Consider the following 23,993-nt stretch of genomic DNA (forward strand, 5'->3'; position numbering starts at 1 on the left):
TTGATATTTCTGAATCATGTTGTGCCCCAAACATTGCATCATTTTAGGGGAGGACGATTGTCGTCATGTCCCCTCAGCATACAAATACAGTAAGCCATCGTAACCAACGCCTCCGAGATGCGTAGATTCGCAGTTCACCTTAGAGAGAGAAAGAAATGAAGAGCAGCAACGAAAGCAAATCTGAACTATGACGTCCATGCTCCCACAGAACGTCACGTGTAAAAGAGACATATTCCTTGTTTATTTCAGCCTGATCTGCTCCAGCATGTAGTGTCAGTACCTTGATCTATGGTGGGCTGAATTGGACAAAAAAGTCTCACTAAAGAGGGCTTCACGGGAAAGCATCAATATTTTACAGAAGTAAAAAGTGATATTTCACTTAAAACCCATGAAAAATGCCTCCCCCACTCCTCAAAAGAAACCTTGGCTCCTAAGAGTCCCCTCTCTCTGTACTCCAGCTCTTTTAAACACATGCAGGTTGGCTGGTGGAGGACAAACACATCCAGATGCTGTTTGACGCTTCTGATGATTCACAACTTCCAGCTCACATATTCTTGGCAACACAAAGCAGAGACACCTGTGCAAGAAAACATCTTGTTTCACATAGGCCTCAGCTGATGATCGAGTGCAAATGAAAGCTCACAGCAGGATGTTTTTTGGATGGTCTTCATAATCCTAATCAAAGGCAGGTCTACATACAATTGCTTCAAAATGTCTATAATAACAGTTGAAGCAGAGCATTCCCAGTCGGTGAGGACGATGTCACAGTGCAGGTGGGGTGAGTTACTTTAGTTTTCAGCCTAAGACCAGCAAATATCCTGGAGTGAATGGTGACGAGACATTTCAGAGCTCCCACACTGAAACAATTACACAAATCTTATATTGATGCTTCGCTCCGGCAGGCCTGCAGCTATTGACTCATGCGTCTCCTAGTCAGTATATTTTATTTTCCTGGTTTTTGCCGGAGTTTGTTCCTTAGTAGCACAAAAGGCCTTCTCATGATTCCATCTGGATCTAACATCCTCAAACTCTAAATTCCACTCTGTCTTTCATTTAAAAACTTCAGTGCTAATTTTATTCAGCACATTTCTCTCACTGTGCACGGTTATGTTGACGGCCCCGAAAACTGAATTAATGTGTTAGTCTGGCTAAGTTCAAACTTTTAAAACGTCAAAGTTCTGAAAAGGATGAATGTTGAATGAATGTTAAATTAGGTTCTCAACCCCTACCTTGATGTAGTTCCACGATATTGTGACCATTCATTTGAAATACAACATAAATAACAACAAACAGCAATAACAACAAAAAACTAATTGTCGAGTTAACAAGAGTGCAAACAATTGAAGTGCAACTAGGAGTGTAGGTGTGTGTATGAGTGTGTATATGTGGATGAATAAATACATAAGCCCCTGAGATTCTGGCGTCTCACTGTCTGTACTGTGGCGCAGATAGAGGGGGCAGCGTGGGTAGAGAGTTCAGCGTCCTGATGGCCTGGTGGATGAAGATGTCCTTCAATCAGCTGGTTTGGGGTCCCAGACTTCTCAGCCTTCTTCTTGATGGTAGCAGACTGAAGAGGCTGTGTCATCATCTAGATCTCCTTCTTTTTCTTTCGGCTTCTCCCTTCAGGGATCTCGACAGTGGATCATCTTCCTCCATCTCACCCTGTCCTCTGCTTCCTCTTCTCTCAGAACTACAAACCTCATGTTCACCACCTCCATAAATCTCCTCTTTGGCCTTCCTCTCCAGCTTCTGCCTGTAAGTACTTAAGTACTTCATATCCTCCACCTTCTTTATCTCTGCATCCTGCAACTCCACCTGTCCACTTGGGTCCCTCTCATTCACACACACATTTCATCTTACTGCGGATAAACTTCATTCCTCCCCTTTATCAGGCAAACCTCCACCTCTCTAGCTTATCTTCCACTTGCTCCCTGCTATCACCACAGATCCAATGCCTTGGTGCAGTCCCGGCCTCCACCTTGAACTCCTGTGTTACACCTGCAGCACAACCCACCACTGTCTCACACCTGGCATACATGTCCTTCACCACTCCAACACACTTCTCTGCCACTCCAGACTTTGACTTCTGTCGTACACTTTCTCCAGTTCCACAAAGACACAGTGGAGCTCCTTCTGACCTTCTCTGTACTTCTCTACGAACATCCTCAAAGCAAACACTGACATCATCTAGATCTAGGCTACAATGCTGGTGAATACACTCAAACTAGTACAATAGTTGGTCTTTAAGTTTGTTGGAAATATCTCGAGTCACACCACCAATGAAGTGCAAATTCCTGCAGTTATGAACCATAAATGTTCTTACCGTACAACTTGAAACACAATTCTAACCACTAGTACTTCTCTCTTCACCACTTAAATCTCTTGCTTATGACTGATGTGATGTAGCAAATAAGTAATTGGAAATGTGTCAGTGGATTAGTAACATTGAAATATATAATGTAATACTGCAGCAGATGTAAAAGTTTTGAGATCACTTATCATGTTCTTGTAATCTTGTGCGAAGTAAGAAGTACTTCAAATAAGTCCCATATTTGTGTGAATTATTTGAAACTCTCAAATACGTAGCACATTTCTGTATTCAGTATTGATGGATCAGGGGGTGATAATGTAAAACAACTCTCAAATATTGACAAATATTTTATTATTTTAGCACAAGTACACTCACACTGCACTCTGAGGAAGTAAATCAAATGTAGAACAGGATTGTTGTTTTGACTGGTAATTTTCAATGCAAGCACTTTGTTATTCGTCTATATACGTTCACAACTGTAGATTTAGAGACACGTTATTGTCCTCAACCTCTTTCCTCTTTGCACCTAATCTTCGGACGCCCTCCTCACCCCGGTGTGGAGCCGGTGAGCGAACCTCCCACTCCGCGTCTCCCTCCCGCCTCCACCGTCTGCAGCTGCCTCGTGCAGTCGGTGCTCACCCGCGGTTCGGAGAGCAGCTGCGACAGACTCGCTCCTCCAGGTACAGTCACAGCGCCTGCCTTAACAGCAAGTTTCCCGCTTCCGTCGGACAGTTTTAGGGAACATTCTGAGAGAGGACGTCGCTGACGAATATTTAAGACTTTATATGTTGAATCATCTAGCGTTTGTTTCTATGATGCTTATGGGAAATTGCAATGGATATGCATGTTTTGCTTACTAAATTTGAGCTGACTGTGGAGTTTAATTTGATCCTTTCTGAATGGCAGAATTTCAATGGTGAGTAGCGGGTGTGCAGTGTAGGTTGGTTTGTGCTGACAGCATCAGGGAGTGATTAGCGATCAGATGTGTGTGTGTGTGTGTGCGTGTGAGAGAGAGAGAGTGCGCGCATATAAGGGAATGAAGGAATCCCCCTTCTGCTGTGGGAACCACCGTACTCACTTTTCACGCTGTCTCCAGCCGCTGCAGTCCAACTTCTGTTTGAGTCAGCTTTTTAGTTCGAGTGATGTTTGTTTCAATTGTGGATGTCACACACCGTTTCCCTGAAGCATAATATACAACTGAAAGTACAACGCACAGGAAGAAGCGAGAGCAGGGACCAGAGGTTGCTCACATTGTTAACAGATGTGAAGCTTGTAGATGACAATCTGCCTGATGTTTTCATCACTGAGGTCCCTGGCAAGCGGCTTAAAATGTGAGCTATGGATGTTCAGGTGTGTAGAATTCTCAACGATTCATGCCAACCTGTTGTTTATTTCATATTAAATTTACATAATCTGTCCGTTAATGTCCCGTGCTAGTCATGCTGCGCTTTCAATGTAAATGTGTGAAGATGCTCCCTTCCTCCCTCAGTTCACACTTGTCCTCATTCTTGGTGGACGTCATGGACACCATGAACTTCACAGTGTTATTCATCCATGAACAGCCACTCCAGGCACAGCAGCTCCAGGACTCGTCAGATCCAGGACTTTGAAAGAGAACCTTGAAGTGATCTTCCACAACACCTGAGATTGTGTCTGTTGTGTGAAACTGAGAACGTTTAATTATTATTATTATTATGTTAGTAATAATTGTTATTACTAAGTAATAACTATTACTAATAATTAGTTATTACTAAGTTCATGCTTTTAAAATGCAAATAAAGAGCATAGTCCTACTACTGGAGAGAAATTGGAATTTCTCTCTTTTGTAGCCGAGTAACTCGGACTATGACTGGACTGGGTGATGTGGGGCTGCGCAAGCTTCAGCTTCCATGGTTGCTAGGTGACTTGGGGATCACGCTGGTGATCTAAAGCGTGACTCTGTACTTTAGTTTCTCCACATCTATCTTCTTGTGATACAAAGGAAACTCCAGAATATTTAATTTTATTCAGAAACTTGCAAGTTTAATCCCGAAATCTGCGCGTTGACCACGGAGACAGTTAAATTCATCAGCAAAATAATGGGGAGGGGAGGCATTTTCCAATTGGAAGCGAGGAAGGTGGCAAATCCCATACCATCCTACGTCTTTGGGGATTTGCACTACGGCTATCATTCAAGATAAAGTATCATTTTGTACTGTAGAAATCACAATGAAAGTGTGATGCATTCAGTTTCCAAACAAATTTCTCTGATTTATGTCTCATCTTGTTGGCTGCATCACTGTTAGTCGAAAGTCTTGCTTGCCGCCCCAGATTATTTCAGCATTTAAAAGAGAGAATTGAAAGCATATTAAAAATGGTCTTCAAGTTCTTTTCACAACAATGTGTACTAATTCCAATTATATGTCTGCAGCTGACAGCAGTGTTACATAGTTGAAATGATGTGATGCTATGAAAGGTGCCAGATGTTTGTCTGTATATTCCGCCACAAGCTCTTGCTGACCTGCCTTTCTCTCATCCCGTTCCCACAGGGGGGAACTCAACTTGCCAAGACAGAATGTTCCAGAATCCTTGAAGAGATTCCAGTGACCTTGGATCTCCCAAGATCTGCTGTGTTGCTGTGTGCTTTCTTGGTGCTATGGATCTTTTCATCACATCTAAAGTACTGCTGCTCTTTGCATACCTGCGTGTCTCATTCAGCCTGCCTGACTGTTCGGGTGTGGACTGCCCCCTGCTGGAGAACTGTATCGAGGAAGTCTTGGAACGTGGCTCCTGTTGTCCTTCTTGCTTGCAGCAAGGATGCATGTGTGAGGGTTACCAGTACTATGACTGCATCAGTGCTGGGTTTAAGAATGGGAAAGTGCCCGAGGGGGATTCTTACTTCGTTGACTATGGCAGCACCGAGTGCTCCTGCCCGAGGGGAGGAGGGCGCATCAGCTGCAGCTTCATCAGCTGCCCTGAAATGCCTCCAAACTGCATTGAGGTGTCAGAGCCGCTGGATGGCTGCATGCAGTGCGAGCGTGTAGGCTGTGTTCAAGGCACGCACAAGTATGTTGCTGGACACTCTTTCAAGGTGGAGCCTTGTCGGGTCTGCCATTGTCCCTCTGAAGGGGGGAAGCTGATGTGCTACACCATCTCAGACTGTGAGCCCGGTAAACACCATAAACAAATGTCGACGACGGCTGAAGATGAGGTCACAGCTAGAGGGCAGCAGCTTGAACGCTTCCGTGTCCGCGATCGCCTGTCTCCTGATGGAAAGCTGTCTCTCTTCACATCAATACTCCCAGAGAAGGAGCAGCCTGAAGATTATGAATATGGGCTTACAGACTCCCCTGAGACCTACCCTGGACCTGAGGCCTTCCTTGTGGAGGGTACTTCCAGAGAGGGCTCAGAGAGCAAAGCCCCAAACTCTAACAGAGGAGGAAAGCTTGAACTGAAAGAGAAATACGCATCACAGGACAGAGAAGAAGTGGTGGCAAGTCCTTTGACTCACAGCACTGTTAGCCCAGCAAGCCTTGATGATGGCTTGGATTCTTGGAAAGGTATTGCAGATTTAAATGTTGTGACTGAAAGTCATGCGGAAACAGCACGGAGAAGTTCTGATAAAGTCATAGTTCCAATGGAAACAGCAGAGGATCTTCTTCATCAGCACGGTGAAGTTCAAATAAATCGCGGCGGTGACAGTTTAACAACGAAGGCTGCTGACGGTGCGATAAACGTGACTCCTTCACCGAGAGCGTCTGAAACTGATCAAGAAACTGAATCTTACGGAGAAGCGTTTTCTCTGGCAACTGTGAGCAGCACAGAGAGTCTCAGTTTCTCCCAAACAGGAACAACTGATTGGATGCCCTTGGAGACAAGCGAGGTTAATGAAGAAGAGCGACTTAAAGGGAGCGAAGCACCTCTTGCAGGCCACACTCTGGGGAACTATACAACTGATTCAACCACCGCTGGACAGGGACTTGGTTTTACTACTGAGCCTCTTGTCGTGAAAAAAGAAAGTCAAACCATCAGTCATGACATGCATCATGAAGGACGAGGCCAGGAGGACAGAGACAGACTCCCAGGACTAATCCTCAATTCCAGTCCAGGTAAGACGGCACTTTCTGTGCAGCTGAACTATTTATTTAGCATCACAACACTCATCCAAGACTTTTCTGCATATTCCTGGCTGTGATTCTTCCCTGAGGTTTTACCCTTGAGTTCTTCAATTCTTTCGGGTTTTCAGTTCACATGGTGCCGCATGAATACAGACATGTTCAAGATTCAAGATTCAAGAGGTTTATTTGTCACACATACAGTTATACGCGGTACAACGCTTTCTGAAATTCTTTGTGTCCCTGCATCCAATAAAAGAAAAAGAAGTGTGCACACATACTATGATAAGAATAGTGAATTATAGAAACATCAGTATGAGGCAACAGTGCGAAGTAAAAATGAAGTCATAAGTGCATAGTGCATAAATAAAAATATGTAAAGTGACAATATTATTATTGTTATTATCAATGATTATGGTTAATGTTTGTGTAACTCGTAATATTTTGCAGTCTGTAGCAGGTGATATTGCCACTTTGCAATGATTGTCTGATGAGTGATATGAATCAAAATGTAACCTTAAATGAAGCAATATACTGAAATTACAAAGGAAGAGAATAAAGTGGAGGACACTGAGAAGGAACCTAAATGAAGTCGATAGAAACAAATTGTACTTTATGAAATGCAATTGTTTCTCGGGCACACCTGGCACCGCTTGTTCCTCTGTTCTCTGTTCAGTGGCTGGACTGCAGTTTAGTCGTCCCACACCTTTCTTTTGATGCTGCGATGGAGGTTGGTAGCTAGGTGCTACCGTTCATTGGATTCGGGCCATGGATGCACAGGCTTCCATGTGTTGTTGGCAGTCCAGAGTCAAGTTTATGACTACAACTAATTCCAAAACAAACATGGTGTCTGTGAGAGAAATGTTGATAATGCACCTCAGGCAGCAGTGGATCATGTTGTATTGCTTATGGACTTCACAGGGTGCTCCTTGAACATCCTAGGGCTGAATCAGCCCATTGTGGAATATTTTGAATGTCTTGGTTGTGCACTGTCGTCCTTGTTCGAGAGAGACCAAGCAAGCTTACATGACTTGCAGTTGTTGCAATCCACATGGTCACTGGATTCGACATACACTGAGCCAAATTTCACTTAAAGATTCACAATATGGATGAGTGCAATTTTTGTTGACAGTTTGAGGAAACTGCAAGTGGAGGGAACTCCTTACAAACTCATCAGCTACACTGAACATTTTTGTTTTTCACTATAACTATACTATGGATCAGCTTCACTGAATCAGTGATGGCGATGTGGCATATGTGTTTTTGGTTGTAGAGCTTTCTGAATTTTTACTCTTTCACCAACAATTCCATTTCATTTTGTGGGGAATTTAAGACAAAGGAATTATGTTAATATTGTTGGTTTATTTTGTTGGAGATAGAGAGAGAGAGAATATTTCCCTGAGAAACTTGGATGTAGCTGCTGGACTGCTTTTTCTGGCAGACTTTGGAGGTCAGAGTGAGGGAGCTGTTTTTCTGCCAGGACCACAGCAACTTAATATCCAAGGCCATGTCTGGTGCAGAGTTGGATCTCATTCGCTATGCAGCTGTTGATGGATGACTCCTGAAATGACCCGGGCGGAGCCTAATAACACTGCACGTGGAATTGTCAAAATGTGAAACTATAAGATGACTTAAAGTGTCACTAACATGATTAGAAATAGGTATATACATATACATTTTTTTTTTATTTCCTTATGAAAAACATTGTGATTCTGACTAGTATTCATAAGTAACTTAAACGCCACCACCTCTCATACGAATGCGTGCATTTAATTTCTTTAATATTGCTATTGTTGTAGAAATGATATTATATATGATGATGTATAAATGATATAAAATAATGATATATTTTTCAAGTTGAATTCAATGAATCAGTACATATTTGGCATGAGGGATATGGGCAAAAAGATCATGATAAATTTTGCCATTTCGGCCATTACAATAATTTTCACAATAAGTACATTTTCATTCTATTACTTACAGTACACTGCCTGTTGACACTTTCATGGTTAATCTCATTTGTGGAGTTTGTCTCCAACATCATGATTTGTTTATGTTTAGTATAATAGTTAAGTGTGGAGAGGAGAAATTCAGTGTTTCACGTCTCTGGTTGAACCCAGTCGTGTCAGACAGATGCTCTGCCAGCTTTATTTAGGGTTTAAAATGAGCCGTCTGTCATTTTCCTACATGCTATTGAAGAAATATTAGAAATAATATGAATAAATGATCATTATGTTATATTCTCTTCTCAAAATCATGATACAAACTGTCAGCCCTTTGTCTAGCGTGATGAAGAATCTTTTCATAATTCCCTCTCCTAAAATGTTTTTTGTCATTGACATCTTTGAAGATTTCACTAATACTTTGACTGAATCATAATTGTTGATGGTCCCCAACTGATGCTTGGTTCTAGCATTAGTGTTGCCTCTCAGTGTGAGAGCACCAATACCAGAGCTGATGTCCATCCAATATCCAACTATTTTCACGCTAAGGCGCCAGTGCAGCGTGAAATGTGGCATGTGTTGATTCGAACCAAGTCAGACCACCATGTCAGAAGACAAAACAAACACTGATCCATGGACTCAGAGTTGACTAATTCACTACTACGAACTACTATTGTGTACCAAAGTCCCCAAAACTCTAAACAATTGTCACACACCAGTGTCGGCTGTCAAACGTCGTGGAGCTGGAGAGCTGGTATCCATCCATGCAGTCGCTACCCATCACTGGTATAACCCTATTCCATACATCCATGTTTGGGTAAAAACCCAAAGCATGCGTAGAAAACTTTGGTTCGGTATGGGACTGCTGTTGGTCGATCCAGTCAGATTTGGATCAGGAATCTCTGGTCATGATAAATTTGCTTTTGTTTAAGTTTGAGCAGGCTCGTGCTTTTTTCTATGTTCTAGCTATTCATATATTGTCAATAGTCTTGGCCATGTTATTGTGGGGTTATTATTGTAAATGTCGGTCAACATTCCAGGAAAAGTACCAGCTTGACAACTTGAGAGAGAGCATCGTCTGCTTTATCTGGTTTATCATTTCATGGTTCATGTGTTCATTCTTGAACGACCCATATCATTTTGCTGTTGGCTGCTGCATCCTGGCATTGTTCTGCCCCATTAGCACCATCAGCCTCCCTCGACTCTGGCAGTGGCGAAAGTGCTGCGACAGACATGCAGGAATAAACAACCCTGCACTTTAGGCACATGGAAGCAGAGAAGGCAGAGTTCAAAATGGGCGTTTTGTCTTGAAATGGATCGCATACTTTCCTTTAGAATTTCCGTCCGCTTCTCAGCTGCCCTCTCTTTGGCATGTGGGAATTGGCAGGGAGGGAAATGTGCAAACATTCTCAAGTTTAAAGTCATCAAGACAAGTAATGAGCCTAAAGGATCGTATCTCGCCCAGCCATTAGGTTACTATTGTTCCAATGGGCTGGTGTGCGCGTGTTTACATCGCTCTAAAGCAAAACAAAACCTTACATGTGAACTAAAATATGAATGTGTGTAGCAGCTGCTGTTTAACAGAGAGCAAAATTCATTTACACTTGGCCTCAAAATTACTCATACGCCATGAAAATAGTGTTCTATTATAGTGTATTTTATGTCTTCTTATTGCTTGACCCAAACCCACATATGAGTGCCTAAACTTTACTTCCACAAGTAAACATATGGCCTAAATTAGATTTTCGCTCATGTTCAGAATTATTCATACCCCTGGTAAAATCTCAAAAAATCTAATTTTTTTGTTTTCTGTAGTTATCTCAAGATAACTTTATTCCCATGGAATAAACTCTCCTGTCGACCAATTGTTAAGCAATGAAGAAGAGTCCAGAAGAGAAGGGAAAACAAACTGGTCGTTCTCATTTTCTGATCATTTATGGCAAAAAACAAGGAGCTCAGCGAGTATCTGCGTTGTGCTCAGGCCCACAGCAAAGGTGAAGCTTACAAGGCCTGGTCAAAGCAGTGTGATGTGCCTGTGTCAACAGAGCATCATCAACAAGCACAAGAAGTTCAACACTGTTAAAAACCTCAGTGGGCGTGGCAGGAAGCATAAGGTGCCCCCCTGACTTGCCAGGAAAATCTGTCGAGAGGTCATTAACAACCCCTGGACACCTACCATCAAACAAGTCCTGCACATAGGAGGTCTCCTCAAGAAGAAACATTTGGAGGCTCCTTTGTCTGGCATCTAGCTTCAGATGACCTCTAGCAAAGGCCACACCAGCCTCCACATGTTTCCTCTTGAGCAGTAATGTCTTCTCTAAAGAGGGCCACACAAAACTAATGTAATATGGTCACAACTCACATCTCTGAGATGGTAGTTCCTCAGGTGCTGAAGTGAGAGCATCTTCTTCCATCTCTGCGTTCTACCTCTTATTTTCCTCTATTATATGTCTTCTTTATTTACAGTTTTTTTCAATGAGGAAATGCTTATTTTAAGGGCAAAACTTTGACAACTTAAAAGTTAAAATTGAAGCGTCCGGTGTTGTATTTCGTAGCACAGTAGCAGCGCAACTCAGGCTTGTGTGACATTATTAAAAACGAATCAGTTTCTGCGCCATGCTAACTGTCAACACAGCTGTTAGCTCAGTGTTGTCCACTGTCACTGATCCAACACGGGACACTCTTTCATCATTATACCATGATGTCGAAGGGGTTCAGTCGCCCTGAAGCTTCATCGTCTCTGCAAACATAACAAAGCCTTATCAACGCTTCATAACTGTGATAAGCTGCAGCCAACAGCAGAGACTCCTCCGTGGACGTGCAGTGACGGCAGTAAGACATTAACATTTCTTAACAATTCCAGAGAATTGGACAATTTTGAACCAGTTCTGAAGTGGAACCAGCCATTCTCTGTCGGACTACTGCTTGTCTCCCGCCTCTGAAATGTGTTTAGCGGAGGATGACGTGGAAGGAGCTTCTTCAAGGACAGCTGCTGTTGCTGAGACAGGGGTTTGATCCCCCCTGCTGTGAAGAGCCATAATCCGGTGGTCTAATGCCACCACCAGCTGATCGATGTCCCTGGAGCTGCCTGATATCAGGAACACCTTCACTGCATTGTCCTCAGTGTCCATGGCTGTTATCCACACACTTTTCTGGCTGGCTTTCTTCACCTGCATCTGGGACCAGAGTTTGGTATTGAGAAGCAACCGCAGACTCCCGTCTGTCCTCATCACCAGGCGGGACTGAGTGCCTTGGCTTGGAGAAATCATGTCGTTGAGCCTCAGTAGTCCTTGACCTCGATCTTTCCATGACTGAGCTGTCTTCTCAAAAATGTACAGCTTGCACTTGATCTGTAAAACGTTGCGCTCCGACTCCTCTCCAGTTCTGATGTCTACCTTCTCCAGGATGCACTTCTTGTCTGCGGCTCTGGTGTACGCTGCTGCGGCCTCCTCCAGAGACACTGGCACAGTGGTCCACCCTTCTGAGCAGATGGCAGCTGCAGCCTCAGCAACAGGCCCTACTTGCGGAGCCAACACGTTTTGCCCAAAAATCAAGTTGGCATCGCCGGTTGAAGTGACTTTTCCTGAATCCTGGCCACAGATGTACTGCAAAAAGTAGTTGGAGCACTCTGATTGGGATTGTGAAGTTTGACCAACTGCGTTTTCTTGTCTGTAGTTTTCAGCCTTTCCTCTCTCTTCGGTGTTCTGGCCAAACACAAAATGTTTAGGAACGTTGTCTTCTCTCACTCGCGCCTCAGCCTCAACTTCTTCAGTCAAGTTTCTGTCTGATTCTGATGGATGTCTCAAACTCTCTCTCGTTGACCTGCCCGAGAGTTGCGTCTCATCTTTGCCCTCACATCTGTCCTTCGTATACCAATTTGCCACAGGAGCTTGAAGGGTCGCAGGACGCAGAACACATGTTCTTTGCATTTGACCTGTCTTGTCTGTGAGGTGGGACACAGCTGACTGCCTGTAAAATAGTGCAGCTGACTTGGATTCTGAGTTTCCAGTTGAAGGCATGAACATGTTTCTGTTCAGAGAATCTGTGGGGGAGGACGGTGAGGTCCTCAGTTTTTTCATGGGAGAACTGTAAGTCCATCCCTCGTCGTCTGAATCGCCTGAGCTGGACACCTCGGGAGAGCGCTTCTGTGCTTTACTCATCCCGTGCACAGTAAATGATGGGCCTTCAGGAGCCTTGTCTTTGTTAGTTGTGTCACCCATTTTATTGTTCCTCAGAGAGGTGTCTTTGGTGTGTCTTAATGTGGTTCAATAAGAAATGAAATGGCACAAAAGAAAGTGGAAACTCAAGCTACAGAAAGTGTTACTGCTTCTCTACTTCTGTTCTGACTCGGCCCGCCACAAAACTTCTCAACTTTGCTTGCAAACATGAGTACTTCTATTATAAGCGTCACCTTTGATTTATTCTCATCAGACTGTTCTTTATTAACTACCTATGAGATGAGTGAGTTTGTCTTTCATCTGAAAATCAAAGGAATGTGTGAGTGGCTTTGTCCTGACATACACTTGGTCTTCAAAATGGTCGACATGAAGTGCCACTGAACATCATAAGAACACAACAACACCTAAATAACTCTCCATAAACATGCGGCTGTCAGGATCTTGAGATGAGAATTTGAAACAATCACCAAATAAGGGATAAAAGGTGACATTTAATAAATGTAATACCATTATTATTAAATCCCTTGTAACCTAACTGCACATCTTTAGGGAGGTGGACGAGTGTTCAAGTCAACCATGTGTTTTAGACTAACTGCATCTGCAGTTTCCATGAATTGATGACTGTTTCATTTTTCATCTGTCTATAATTGTACATGTGAAAAATTCTCTGCAGGTCAAACATCCTCCTCTGATGACCTGCTGCACAGCTGCTGCTCTGCTGGAGCCAGGTGGGCTGCTGAACACGACCAATGCAGTCACATGCCGCAGCATGACAACGACACGTTCGCAGTATGCAGGTAACAGTTATTGCCAGGAAAAACTGTGCCAAAAAGACTTATTCTGGATTATCTTGGTCGGATATTGTGTTATGGTAAATACATTTACCAGTCCTGCCACCATTTCTGACTTTTTTTAAATTGTTTGTTGTGACCAAAAATTCCTGTTAAAAAGTATTTTACCCTGAAAAAGAGCCACAGGCTGCAATGATTTGAACCAAATGTCATTTATTTGCCAAAATAAATGAATATCTCAAGAATGAATACATTTAGATTCTAAATAAAAAAGATTATAAAATAAGTCCATCTTTTTTATGATGATGTTCCGTGAGCAGTTTCTGGTGCTGACAGCGTGTAGTGAGTGTTTATTGTTTTGTTACGGAGCTCCTCACAAGGGCGGGGACAGAATGACGTTTGGATGGGCGGAGTCTGGGGCGGGAGGGAATATTCACCCAAGTGATGGGTGGAATTGGCGGGAAAGTCGCTGTGATTGCACAAAATTCCATGTTGCTCCAAAGTGCGCCACACAAAACAAGTGTTCCAATAAACCTGTAAAGATTATTGACTGTACTTCAGGTGCTTCAGTGACGGCATCTTCGTCCTTCTATCTTACGTCCAGTGTGGCACAGATGCAGTGCTGCCTGAGCTCTCTACATGAGTCCCGGTGTGAAGCTGGTGTCATGTCTGCCAGAGGAGGAGATGCCTGCAACAAGGTGAACGGTCAAGACTGCGCAGGTGATCCATACCAGGCAAGTACAGTGAATTCACACAGATATAAAGCCAAATGTCCATTTTTAAAAATGTTATTTGAAAGTTACGAGTCTAAGTTTACCATAGTTTGGGCTTAGCTTTAGGTGAGATCAATCACCAAAGCATTTAAAGATTGAACTGCTTGCACAGAGAAAACAAGGGCTCGAGTGAGAGATTGACAGACACTGACATCAGGCTTTTAGCTAGAGGGCATCTTGGGCGTCTGGTGGATGCCCTAAACTGCAAAACATGGAAAAAATGGACAGCCTCCAGCATTCAAAACCTAAATGTATTATTAGTGCCTGTATAATGCCCAGCTCGTAGTGTCATCTCACTGGTTTAGATTGTGTTTCCACCTGGTAATTTTGCAGATTATGATCCAAATTCGCAGATTCTCGAACCTTTCGCAACTGTATTTTAACCATTGTGGTCGCCATATTTGTTTACTGCCGTTATTGTGCGTGTTATTTTGACAGCACTTTATTCCCAAGCACATTCCGAGTTGGTGGGATCCCCACTGACCATGGCAATAAAGTTGATTCTGATTCTGATTCTGATCGTTGTAAGTCGCGACACACGTTGCATGGAAGCGCGCTGCTCTTGATGGGATGTCTGACGCTGAAGACAGGAGGAAACCCCAGATAAGCTCCAAACTTTAAACAATCGTTCGCCAAACTAACTCATTGCTTTCTGACTCAGATGCTTGTTTATTTGTTGTTTATCAAGTTATTTTGGTACAAATAGATGTTAACAGCTTTGTTTTTCACAAAGCAAGTTGTTAGTCGTCAGTCGATGACATGGTGTGTCTGAAGGGGGTGGAGTTAGGGCCGGGGTTATGGGTTGGGAGCGGGGTTTTGGACACCCTGTTTGAAAATCCTAACTAAAAGCCTGACTGACATCATAGTTCAGATCCAGGACGAGTCTTTGAAAAAGCTAGTGTGGTTCTGAACAAAACCTGCAGCGAGTCATCTTAAACTGTCCACCTACTGTCTGTTTATAGACCTGCAGAAGACTCCTGCTGCTCCTTCACGCAGTGGTTTTCAGGAAAGGTTAATACAAAAACACCCCCCCAGTACCTGCAGTCAGGCATCAACCTCAATTTTTCTTTTAACAGGGCAGACATTTGATCCTACAGGGCCATGCAAGCTGGGATTTTGTTTTCCCTTACAACAACAAACCTTTCATTCAGATGGCTTTTTCACACCGCTGTCTGTCAGTGTCTCAGCTTAAGTGCAAGAAGCTCGACATGGTCTGGTAATTCACTTGTTTTAAGGAGTGGCGTGTTGTAAATGGCAAATGAGCCAGGTCCTGTAATGTTTTCCTTGACCTGCTCTGCCTGGCCTGCAGGTGTGCTGCAGCTGCTGTGCTCTGGGCATGCGTGTGCGCAGCTTGGGACATGGCTGTGACCCTCACCAGGACCTGGGTTACCCATGCGGCCATGTTTTCCTGCATTGTTGCCAAGATGCGGAGGGGCAGAGCTTGTTCTCCCTGAGGACCAAGCAGGGAGCCGAACCCACTGCTGTGCCTAGGACAGGTGAACATACGTATTACAGACAGGAACTGCCATCGAAATCAATATTCAGAAATGTCATTATGGTTTTTATTTTTGTTTCAACAGACCTGAATAGCAAATCCTTGTTTCAGACAGGGGTTTTGAGAAAAGCCAGTGTGTCTCTCTTTCTTCCCTTCAGATAAATTTAAGCACATTGATCATCCTTCTCACAAAACTATGACTATTTTCTGAAATGCTCCAGGATTGTCAGCTTTCAAGGAGCATCTAATTTAAGGCTGAATGAATATGAGTCATTGAAAGCAAAAATACAGCACTGCATAATGCTTTAGAAAACAAATGGCCAGTGAATAATTTTGACAAAAACTTTAATATCGATAGATACAATTTTATTCTCAATTAATCGCACTAAAGCTGAGTTAGCTTGCGATTAATGGCAAATGAATCCCACTTGTTGTATCTGTTCTAAATGTAGCTTAAAGGAAGCTGTTATCAACAGCAGAGTGGCTCATATCTCCATGCTCATTTGTGACTCAGCTTTTTCTTTAAGTTTTTTAATGGACCTCTGCTCCAAGTAAGTAAGCATTATGGAATGTTGTGGTTATTCAAGTTTAATTGACTCGGCTCAGAGCAACAGCCAGAGTTCTGTTTGTCGTGGGGTCAATGAAGTCACACTGAAGTTGAAATGAAACTGCTAAGAACAGCTCCAACGCTCAGCTGGATGACGGAAGTCAAGACGTATGCCTTGGCACCTCTTGTTTTTTTTTGCCATCAGTCAGTTTGTTGATGATGTGAGAGTGCAATGACAAAGCATTTGACCCGAGGGGTCGACCCAGGACCAGGTGGAGGGATAATATCTCTTCACTGGCCTGGGAGCGTCTCGGGACCCCTCAGTTAGAGCTGGCAGATGTTGACCAGGAGAAGGTGTTTGAAGCTTGTCATCCATCAATGGATAAGCGGATGAAGATGGTTGAATGGATGGATGCATGAATGTTTTAGATCGTGGGGAAATGAGCTCCTTCATTAAATGTGTTTGCCAAAACCTTTTCTTGTCAGTGAGAATGATTCGGTTCTGCTGACTTTAGAAGAAACACTTGGCTTAGCTTAGTTAATCCAATCTACACAAAATGTTCTAGGGATGTTTCTCGTTCAACATGTAGTTCACAGATGATTGTCTCCAAATGTGTCATACATATGTCAAATAAATCATCATAATCTGGGTCATCAATACATGAAAACTATTCAGCAGAATTCACCACATTCATGCAACAAAGATATAGTTACACAAGTAAATCATTGAATTCAAGTTGCATTCCATGTAATGATTATTTCCAATTGCAAAATCTGGATGTAATCTGTGATGTTGTTTGGCCCTCACACATCTGTTGACCAAGACCCCCTTTCTTTCTCCTCTAGTTTTTGACTTGCAGTCTTCCAGAGAGGCCTCCTCTGTAAGCACCCGTGCTTATGCCTCCAATAAGCTGGAGGAGCAGGAGGATGTGGATGAGTGTCGCTCAGGTCAGCTGTGCCAGCACACATGCACCAACATCTTTGGCTCCTACTTCTGCGGCTGCAACCAGGGCTTTATTCTGCAGCAGGATGGGCACTCATGTGTGTCGGGTACGCTTTGGAAATGTTTATCTGGAGGTCTTGTCTTTACATTTGTTCATTTGAATTGCCATTCTATGCCATTACATGCTCTATTTGTATCCAGTAAAAATAAGTTGTGCTTTCAAGTTAAACGTGGATCAGAGGTGAAATAAAAACAAAATATAACAACTAGTTGATAAATAGATGCAGGTGTCCCCAACTGTTGAACTGAGGCTGTACACCTCAGTTCAACAGTTTCCTGAAGTTTCTGAATAAAATTAACAAGTGATGGGTAGCTGAGGTTTCATCACACAGTAGGTGAGGTTTCATGAAATAGTGTCCCGATTTTCAGAGGCCACCAGATGGTGCTGTCGGCTGTGTATCGTTTGGACAACTCCAAAAAACAAAGTCAATGAAACCTCACATAATTTCAAAACCAACACCGCCATCTAGTGGCTTCTGAAAATTAGGCCACTGTTTCAACAACCCCGCACTATCCACGGTCAAGAGGGCAAATAAGCTAATGTTGTCTGAATCTTGTTGTCTCTCTGTGTAGTGATTCCTGAGAAGGACAATGAGATGAGTCTGGTCCGCCCCGCAGTATCTGGCACGACTACAGCACCTACTACTACTGTGTCACAGCCAGTCCTGCTAGACCCTTGTGCTGGTAAGATATGAGGCAAAACTCCTGTTAGGCCTCTAATATGCAAAGTGCCGGCTTAGGCGATGCATGTTCAGTGTGCTGTTTATCATTGAATTTCCTGAAAACACACTACCACTCAACAACAAGCCATTTCTGCACTGGGCGGATAAGCGCCACTGTCACCATGTAGATGTGGTTTTACTAGGCATAAAATGTGTTTTTGCTGTTGCCGTCGCTGTGTAAACATAGACTCAGGGACAAGAAGTGGCATTGTACACATTTCCTGTCAAAGTTGAAATCCACAGATGGACAGATGCTTAGTGGACTAAAAAATGAATTTCAGACTGTAAATTCTAGTCAAAACAGTTTTTTTTAATGAAGTAGCAATGAAAGTAGTTATATTTTACATTCTTTACGTTCCCTTTCAAAACAGAAAGAAAAATACTGTACATAAATTATTAGCTAAAAGGAGGAACCAGACTGAAACACGCTGCCCCTGTCTGAAAATCGACAGATCAAGTGTGAATGGGGGCCACTCATATGTGAGGCCCCTCAAACGATGTGTTTCATTCACAGTGACTTTGAGGCATATAAGGTGTTATATATACCAAGTGACATCTAGTTCAGTATAACTGATAGAGCAGCCGATAATTGATGCAGATCCACAATATTCCGTCATGTATCTCTTCAGGCAATGGTGGCTGCAGTCAGCAGTGCAGGACGGAGTCAGGCCGAAGTAGATGCTCCTGTTTCCCAGGTTTCTCATTGATGAGAGACGGACGCACTTGTCAAGGTAAACTGTACCTGCAATAGCTGTGATTTGGGTGATAGATGTGTTGAGCTCCAAAGGTTTCTAGCAGACAGCTCTCCAGCCGTGGCTCAGACGTGACTTGCAGAGGAACAATCCAGTCTATCTGCTGGCAGAAGCTGAGCCAGAGACAATAACATGAACAAAGGAAGTGGAGAAAGATGTGCGAATTCTAGATGGAAATGCACTCACTGTGTTGAGGTGGCTTTATTGATATGACAGAGGCGCGGAAATGACCCATTAAAGATGTCAATAAAGCACCTTTTTCCTCTGTGTTTACTGAAGGCATTTCACCACGGCTCTGTATGTCCTTTGTAGATGTGGACGAGTGCATGACCAATACTCACAGTTGTCGGTCCGGTGAGAGCTGTGTCAACATGGTGGGTTCCTTTGTTTGTGAGTTGCAGGTCAACTGTCCTGCTGGTTACCGACTCAGGAACAGAGTGTGTGAGGGTGAGTCTACCTCTACAGCGCCACTTGGTGTCCTCTTGTTGACACTTCAGCGTCAGCTAGTGTCAAGGTTTCTAACCAAGATTGTTTTTCCAGACATCGACGAGTGTGTGCAGGGAACCCACAACTGTGGTGTAGGCTTTGCCTGTGAGAACACAGAAGGGTCGTTCATGTGTATTTCAAAGCAAAGGTGTATCAGTGGGTTCACACGGGACCAGAGTGGAAACTGTGTTGGTAAGAGTTTTGGCTTTTTATTGTCTAGAATTAGTCTGGAGCTTTGGTAAAGTCTAGTCACACTGGACCTTTGTCATCTCTGTGTTTTCAGATATCGACGAGTGCAGTAGCTCCCCTGAACCCTGTGGCCCAGGCTTCAGCTGCATTAACACCGTCGGCTCCTTCAAATGCCAGCAGAAAGTCATCATGTGCAGCCACGGCTACCGAGCCAGTGCCGTTGGCGACAAGTGTGTCGGTAATGACAGCGACTAGATAGAGATGATCTCAGGTCTATTTCTTACAAAGCTGTCGCCATAATCCCTCTTGACTGAAGGGTTTCCTGTCTGGCCGTCTAGATATCGACGAGTGTCAGGTGGGAGCTCACCACTGTGGACTCGGGCAGATCTGTCACAACATGCCCGGCAGCTACAGGTGCGACTGTCAGACAGGCTACCAGTACGACAGCCTGGGCAAAGTCTGCAAAGGTTAGAACGAATTCGTTTTTATTCCAGTGTGTGTTTGGTGTAAAGGCGTGTTTGTTTATAATGCTGTATGTGTTTGTGTGTCATCTTGGGTATGTGTGCAAAGGGTGAAAGAATGAGTAGTTTCATCTTCACAGGGTTTCTGCTGCATGTAAACAAAGATGAAACGCCTTTAGAATAATGCACTCTTTTTTAAAATGAAATCTCTCAGGATCAAACGTACTAAAACGAAGTGGAAACATTGTACGAAGCAGAAAACTCATCATGCAGGTGGACATGGTTACGGTGGTTTTTGACATGGTTTTGACAGAACAATCCCGATTTATTCACTTTTATTATCACCAATTCGACTCTGCTTTCAAAATGTCCTGCTGGAAACCAAGCTTGTGTGTGAGTGTGCGTACTTGTGTGGGTGACACATGTCAGCACGTCTGATGTCTTCAATATGAGATTATGGTACGGCTGGTCTACTGTGACACTTGGCTTTTGATAGCCCGTGTGTGTTGGCTTTTTAGTCAGTGTTTATTTACGCACTTCACTGTCAACATTGCACTCACTGGTTTCCATCCCCCCAAACTACTTTCTTCCACCTTTCAAATCACTTTAGAAAAAGTTGGTTGTTCTGCTGGTCACAGGACTAAAGTAGTGGAGCATCAACATTGCAGAATGGTGAGCCCTTTATCTACCTTTATGGGCCCAGCCATCTCTGGGTCTATCAGATTCAGAGGTGATGCAATGAGTAGATGAGGTATCATGAAACAGTATTGCAGGGTTGATGAATCTGTGTTTTGTTTTCAGAGGGGGCAATAGATGGCACTGTGACTATGTTGGTTGTTCTCATGTTTTCTTTCTATGAAGAGCTATACGTCTCTAAATAGGCCCAAATCTGCACATATGTGGGGTCATGTTCGACCTCCGTGAATGCAGGACATCACTAGTCAGTGTCACTGTGCTTCGGCCCATCTGGAGAACATAGATCTTGACCTTAAATTCTGGTTTTGTATCACCAAACAGACATCAATGAGTGCTGGCGCTATCCTGGTCGTCTCTGTGGGCAGACCTGTGAAAACACTCTGGGCTCCTACCACTGCTCCTGCACGGCTGGGTTCTCGCTGGCCTCCGATGGGAAGAACTGTGAAGGTACTCAAAGTCTGTCACATCGACATCAACATACTATGTCTTATTGCTTCAAGGGTCGTGCCCATATTGAGTTGCAGAAGGAGTCCACCTCTTTCACTCACACTTATACTCCCAAATTCATTGGCACTGTTTGGCATATGAGATGTGTTTCCAAATACTGTGCTGCACCAGGTTAAGTGTAAACATCCCCAAAAAAATCCCTTTTCCAGAATGTATTACACAACTACTGAGGGTGCACGAGTCTGACGTCACAGTTGTTGGTGTGTGATGACCTGTCGAGATGACATCAGCATCTTCCTTCATATGTCTGTCAATCCCTCAGATGTGAATGAGTGTGAGAACAACCCGTGTGGCCAGGAGTGTGCCAACATCTACGGCTCATATCAGTGCTATTGTCGCCAAGGTTACTACCTGAAAGAGAACAGACACACCTGTGAAGGTGAGCTATCAAGTCATGTGACCATTAAGCTCAGACAATCCACCTCCTACTCTCACAGACTGAACTCTAAAGCATAACTGTTTTCATCTCGGGGCCCAACTTTCCCAGAACAAATGGGCCAACAATGGGCCCATTCAGGGAATAGAGATGATTCTTTACTCATGATTCCATTTGTGACCAATAACCATATTTGATCTACTTTCACGTAAACAAACCAAAACACAAAGAAAAAATAGAAAAAACACTAGATGCAAAACAGTTGATGCAAACTGTGGAGAAAATAAAAAAAGAATAAAATACTGCATAAAATTAATACAATAGAACCATGTCTAAATAATATCAAATAAAATGTATATATTTTATTAAAACTCCAAAGAAGATATTAGTGAAGCGTAAATGAAAGTATAAAATGTTCTGATGCATTTTCCAAACTGTGTCAACAGGTGCTTTCATGAACAGTTTTTACTGTTGGGGGGGATGACATCACTTTCTTTATCATTTTTTCTTTCTCCATTGTTGTTAACTCTCACAGATTTGCAACTGTCAAGTCAATTCAGTGGCTCACTACTGCCACCACATTTGGCTCATGTATTAGAACTGAGCATCGTGTTGATGCCATAGTCAGCCTCTGTGTTGCATGTAGACACATAGCCGTCTCAATTTCAGTTGTCCGTAACAGATTCATTGTTGCGTTTACCTCTTGTGTTTTCCCAGATATTGACGAGTGCTCGCAGACCACCACAAACCTTTGTGCTTTCCAGTGCATAAATGTGGCGGGAAGCTACCAGTGCGCTTGTCCTCCTCACGGCTACGTCCTGTCCGCCAACCGACGCACTTGCAAAGGTAACGCCTTGTAATATACTGTCGTTTGTTAGTGTACATGTTCTACGGGTGTCAAATGCAATGCACCATGGGAGCTGCAAAATAAATGATGGCACTTTTACACAACAGTGATCCCTTCCTCCAGGAGATGAACACAAATCCAACCAACCCCCATTTGCCCGCAAATATTGCCACCAAGCGTTGTGATTCACACGTGAACTATTTTGAATCCATTCAGAAATGTCCAAACTCCCATGATTGAAATGTTGAATAGATGGAACTAAAAAGCAGATGGAGTTCACTAGTGCAGCGCGCCGTCACCCAGACAAGATACAGGGAGGACATAAACAAACATGGCTGAGCACGAGATCCATCTCTCTGCACGCTGTATTAATGAGCCGCTGATCAACGCCGGTCACACACACAGAAACATTCCCCACCATCACCTCTCAGTCTTCACCCTTGTGAGGGACTGACACTATTTTTTTAAAGTAGTGCAGACTTTGATGGGACCATGGTGCAAAGTGCATGCTTCACTAACAAGTCCTCTCTGTGCTATGATTGTATTTTATTACTGAGCCATGGGAGATGTTGTGATCGCTCTGTCGTCTTCAGTAAAGTTATGACTGAATGAAGGAATAAATCTAAAAGTAGTTTCAGACTGAAGTGTAACCACTGTGACTGTAAACTGTACTGTAAATTATAACAGGAACTGCCTCTTGTGTTACTGGTATATTGCGTTTTAGGAACAACACACCTGTGTATTTTGTCATTCTGAACATTACTTCCTGCAGATATAGACGAGTGCTCAACTGGCCGCCACAACTGTTCATCGGGGCAGGTGTGCTACAACCTGCAGGGAAGCTACCGCTGCCTCTCTTTCAACTGCCCCTACAACTACCGCAAGGTCTCGGACATGTGAGTGCCTATCATTTTCCGATCGATTGTACGCAGCAGTGTCAAGTGGTATGTTTGTTAAACACTGCTGTCATCACCAGACCTGACATTAACATGTTTCCCCTGCCATCCTGAGCGTTCTGTAGCCAACGACACAATACAGAAGCCAGTCATAAGATCAGTGAATGACTCTCTTTCTCACGAGAATTCTCCTTCATGTTCTTGTTTCCAGACGCTGTGAGCGCGTGAGCTGCCCGGGAAACTCTCTGGACTGTCAGAACTCTCCCATTCACATCACCTACTACCAGCTCAGCTTCCAGACCAACACCATTGTCCCCGCTCAGATCTTCCGGATAGGCCCGTCTCCAGCCTACTCCGGTGACCACGTGGTCATCAGCATCACGCGGGGCAATGAGGAAGGCTACTTCAGCACCCGCAAGTTAAACACTTTCACTGGAGCCGTTTTCTTGCAGAGACAAGTCCGCCAGCCCTCTGACTTCCTTTTAGATGTGGAGATGAAGCTGCTGAGGCAAGGCACTGTCACCCGCTTCCTCACCAAGATCTACGTCTTCATCACAGACAGTGCAGCCTAGTGGAGGAGAGGACAGTTCCATGTGGTGCTCAGAGACAATACGGAAATATCGACGACTTAATCAGTGTATAGTGTTTTTGTATCGTTACATATGTATCAGCATTCTTAACTGAGATTCTCCGTGTCAAAAGGTGATCTTAACTTCATGGAGAACTGCACCCCTGCACTCAAAGTCCTGGACATCTTTTACAAGGAGAATAAACTGACGAATTATATGTCGTATTGCTTTTTTCCTAAACTGGTATCACTGCCATGAGATTTAACTCACATATACTGTCACTGCAGCAGCCATGAAGTACGAAATGTGCCCCTCAAAATACGTAAATACACACCAAGGCCAGGTCCCTGAACAAAA

General features: G+C 43.6%; 2 protein-coding genes across 4 annotated transcripts; one reads left to right on the forward strand and one right to left on the reverse strand.

Moving 5' to 3' along the window:
* The first annotated feature begins 2,949 nt into the window (after positions 1-2,949).
* On the forward strand, positions 2,950-23,853 carry fbln2 (fibulin 2). Of its 3 annotated transcripts, none has more exons than XM_053868940.1 (17): positions 2,950-2,991; positions 4,840-6,399; positions 13,200-13,323; positions 13,922-14,051; positions 15,400-15,586; positions 16,979-17,182; positions 17,709-17,819; positions 18,487-18,588; positions 18,922-19,056; positions 19,150-19,287; positions 19,379-19,522; positions 19,623-19,751; positions 20,763-20,888; positions 21,211-21,327; positions 22,042-22,170; positions 22,944-23,067; positions 23,279-23,853. In XM_053868940.1, the coding sequence occupies exons 2-17, from the start codon at positions 4,947-4,949 to the stop codon at positions 23,637-23,639; spliced, it is 3,714 nt and encodes a 1,237-aa protein (XP_053724915.1). In that variant the 5' UTR covers positions 2,950-2,991; positions 4,840-4,946; the 3' UTR covers positions 23,640-23,853. The 3 variants fall into 3 exon arrangements, with proteins under 3 accessions (XP_053724915.1, XP_053724917.1, XP_053724916.1); XM_053868942.1 differs by having other exon boundaries at positions 16,979-17,080; XM_053868941.1 differs by having other exon boundaries at positions 13,200-13,254.
* On the reverse strand, positions 10,451-12,695 carry LOC128761057 (ran-binding protein 3-like). The gene has a single exon (XM_053868943.1). The coding sequence runs from the start codon at positions 12,566-12,568 to the stop codon at positions 11,267-11,269; it is 1,302 nt and encodes a 433-aa protein (XP_053724918.1). The 5' UTR covers positions 12,569-12,695; the 3' UTR covers positions 10,451-11,266.
* Positions 23,854-23,993: the final 140 nt, after the last annotated feature.

The sequence above is a fragment of the Synchiropus splendidus genome, chromosome 6, assembly GCF_027744825.2.
Source record: "Synchiropus splendidus isolate RoL2022-P1 chromosome 6, RoL_Sspl_1.0, whole genome shotgun sequence".
Lineage (NCBI taxonomy): Eukaryota > Metazoa > Chordata > Actinopteri > Syngnathiformes > Callionymidae > Synchiropus > Synchiropus splendidus.

Coding starts and splice junctions, on each gene's coding strand:
- fbln2 (XM_053868940.1), top strand. CDS start 4,947: ATGGATCTTTTCATCACATCTAAAGTACTGCTGCTCTTTGCATACCTG. Junction 17,183..17,708: donor TGGGCACTCATGTGTGTCGG/GTACGCTTTGGA, acceptor CTCTCTGTGTAG/TGATTCCTGAGAAGGACAAT. Junction 22,171..22,943: donor CAACCGACGCACTTGCAAAG/GTAACGCCTTGT, acceptor TACTTCCTGCAG/ATATAGACGAGTGCTCAACT.
- LOC128761057 (XM_053868943.1), bottom strand. CDS start 12,568: ATGGGTGACACAACTAACAAAGACAAGGCTCCTGAAGGCCCATCATTT.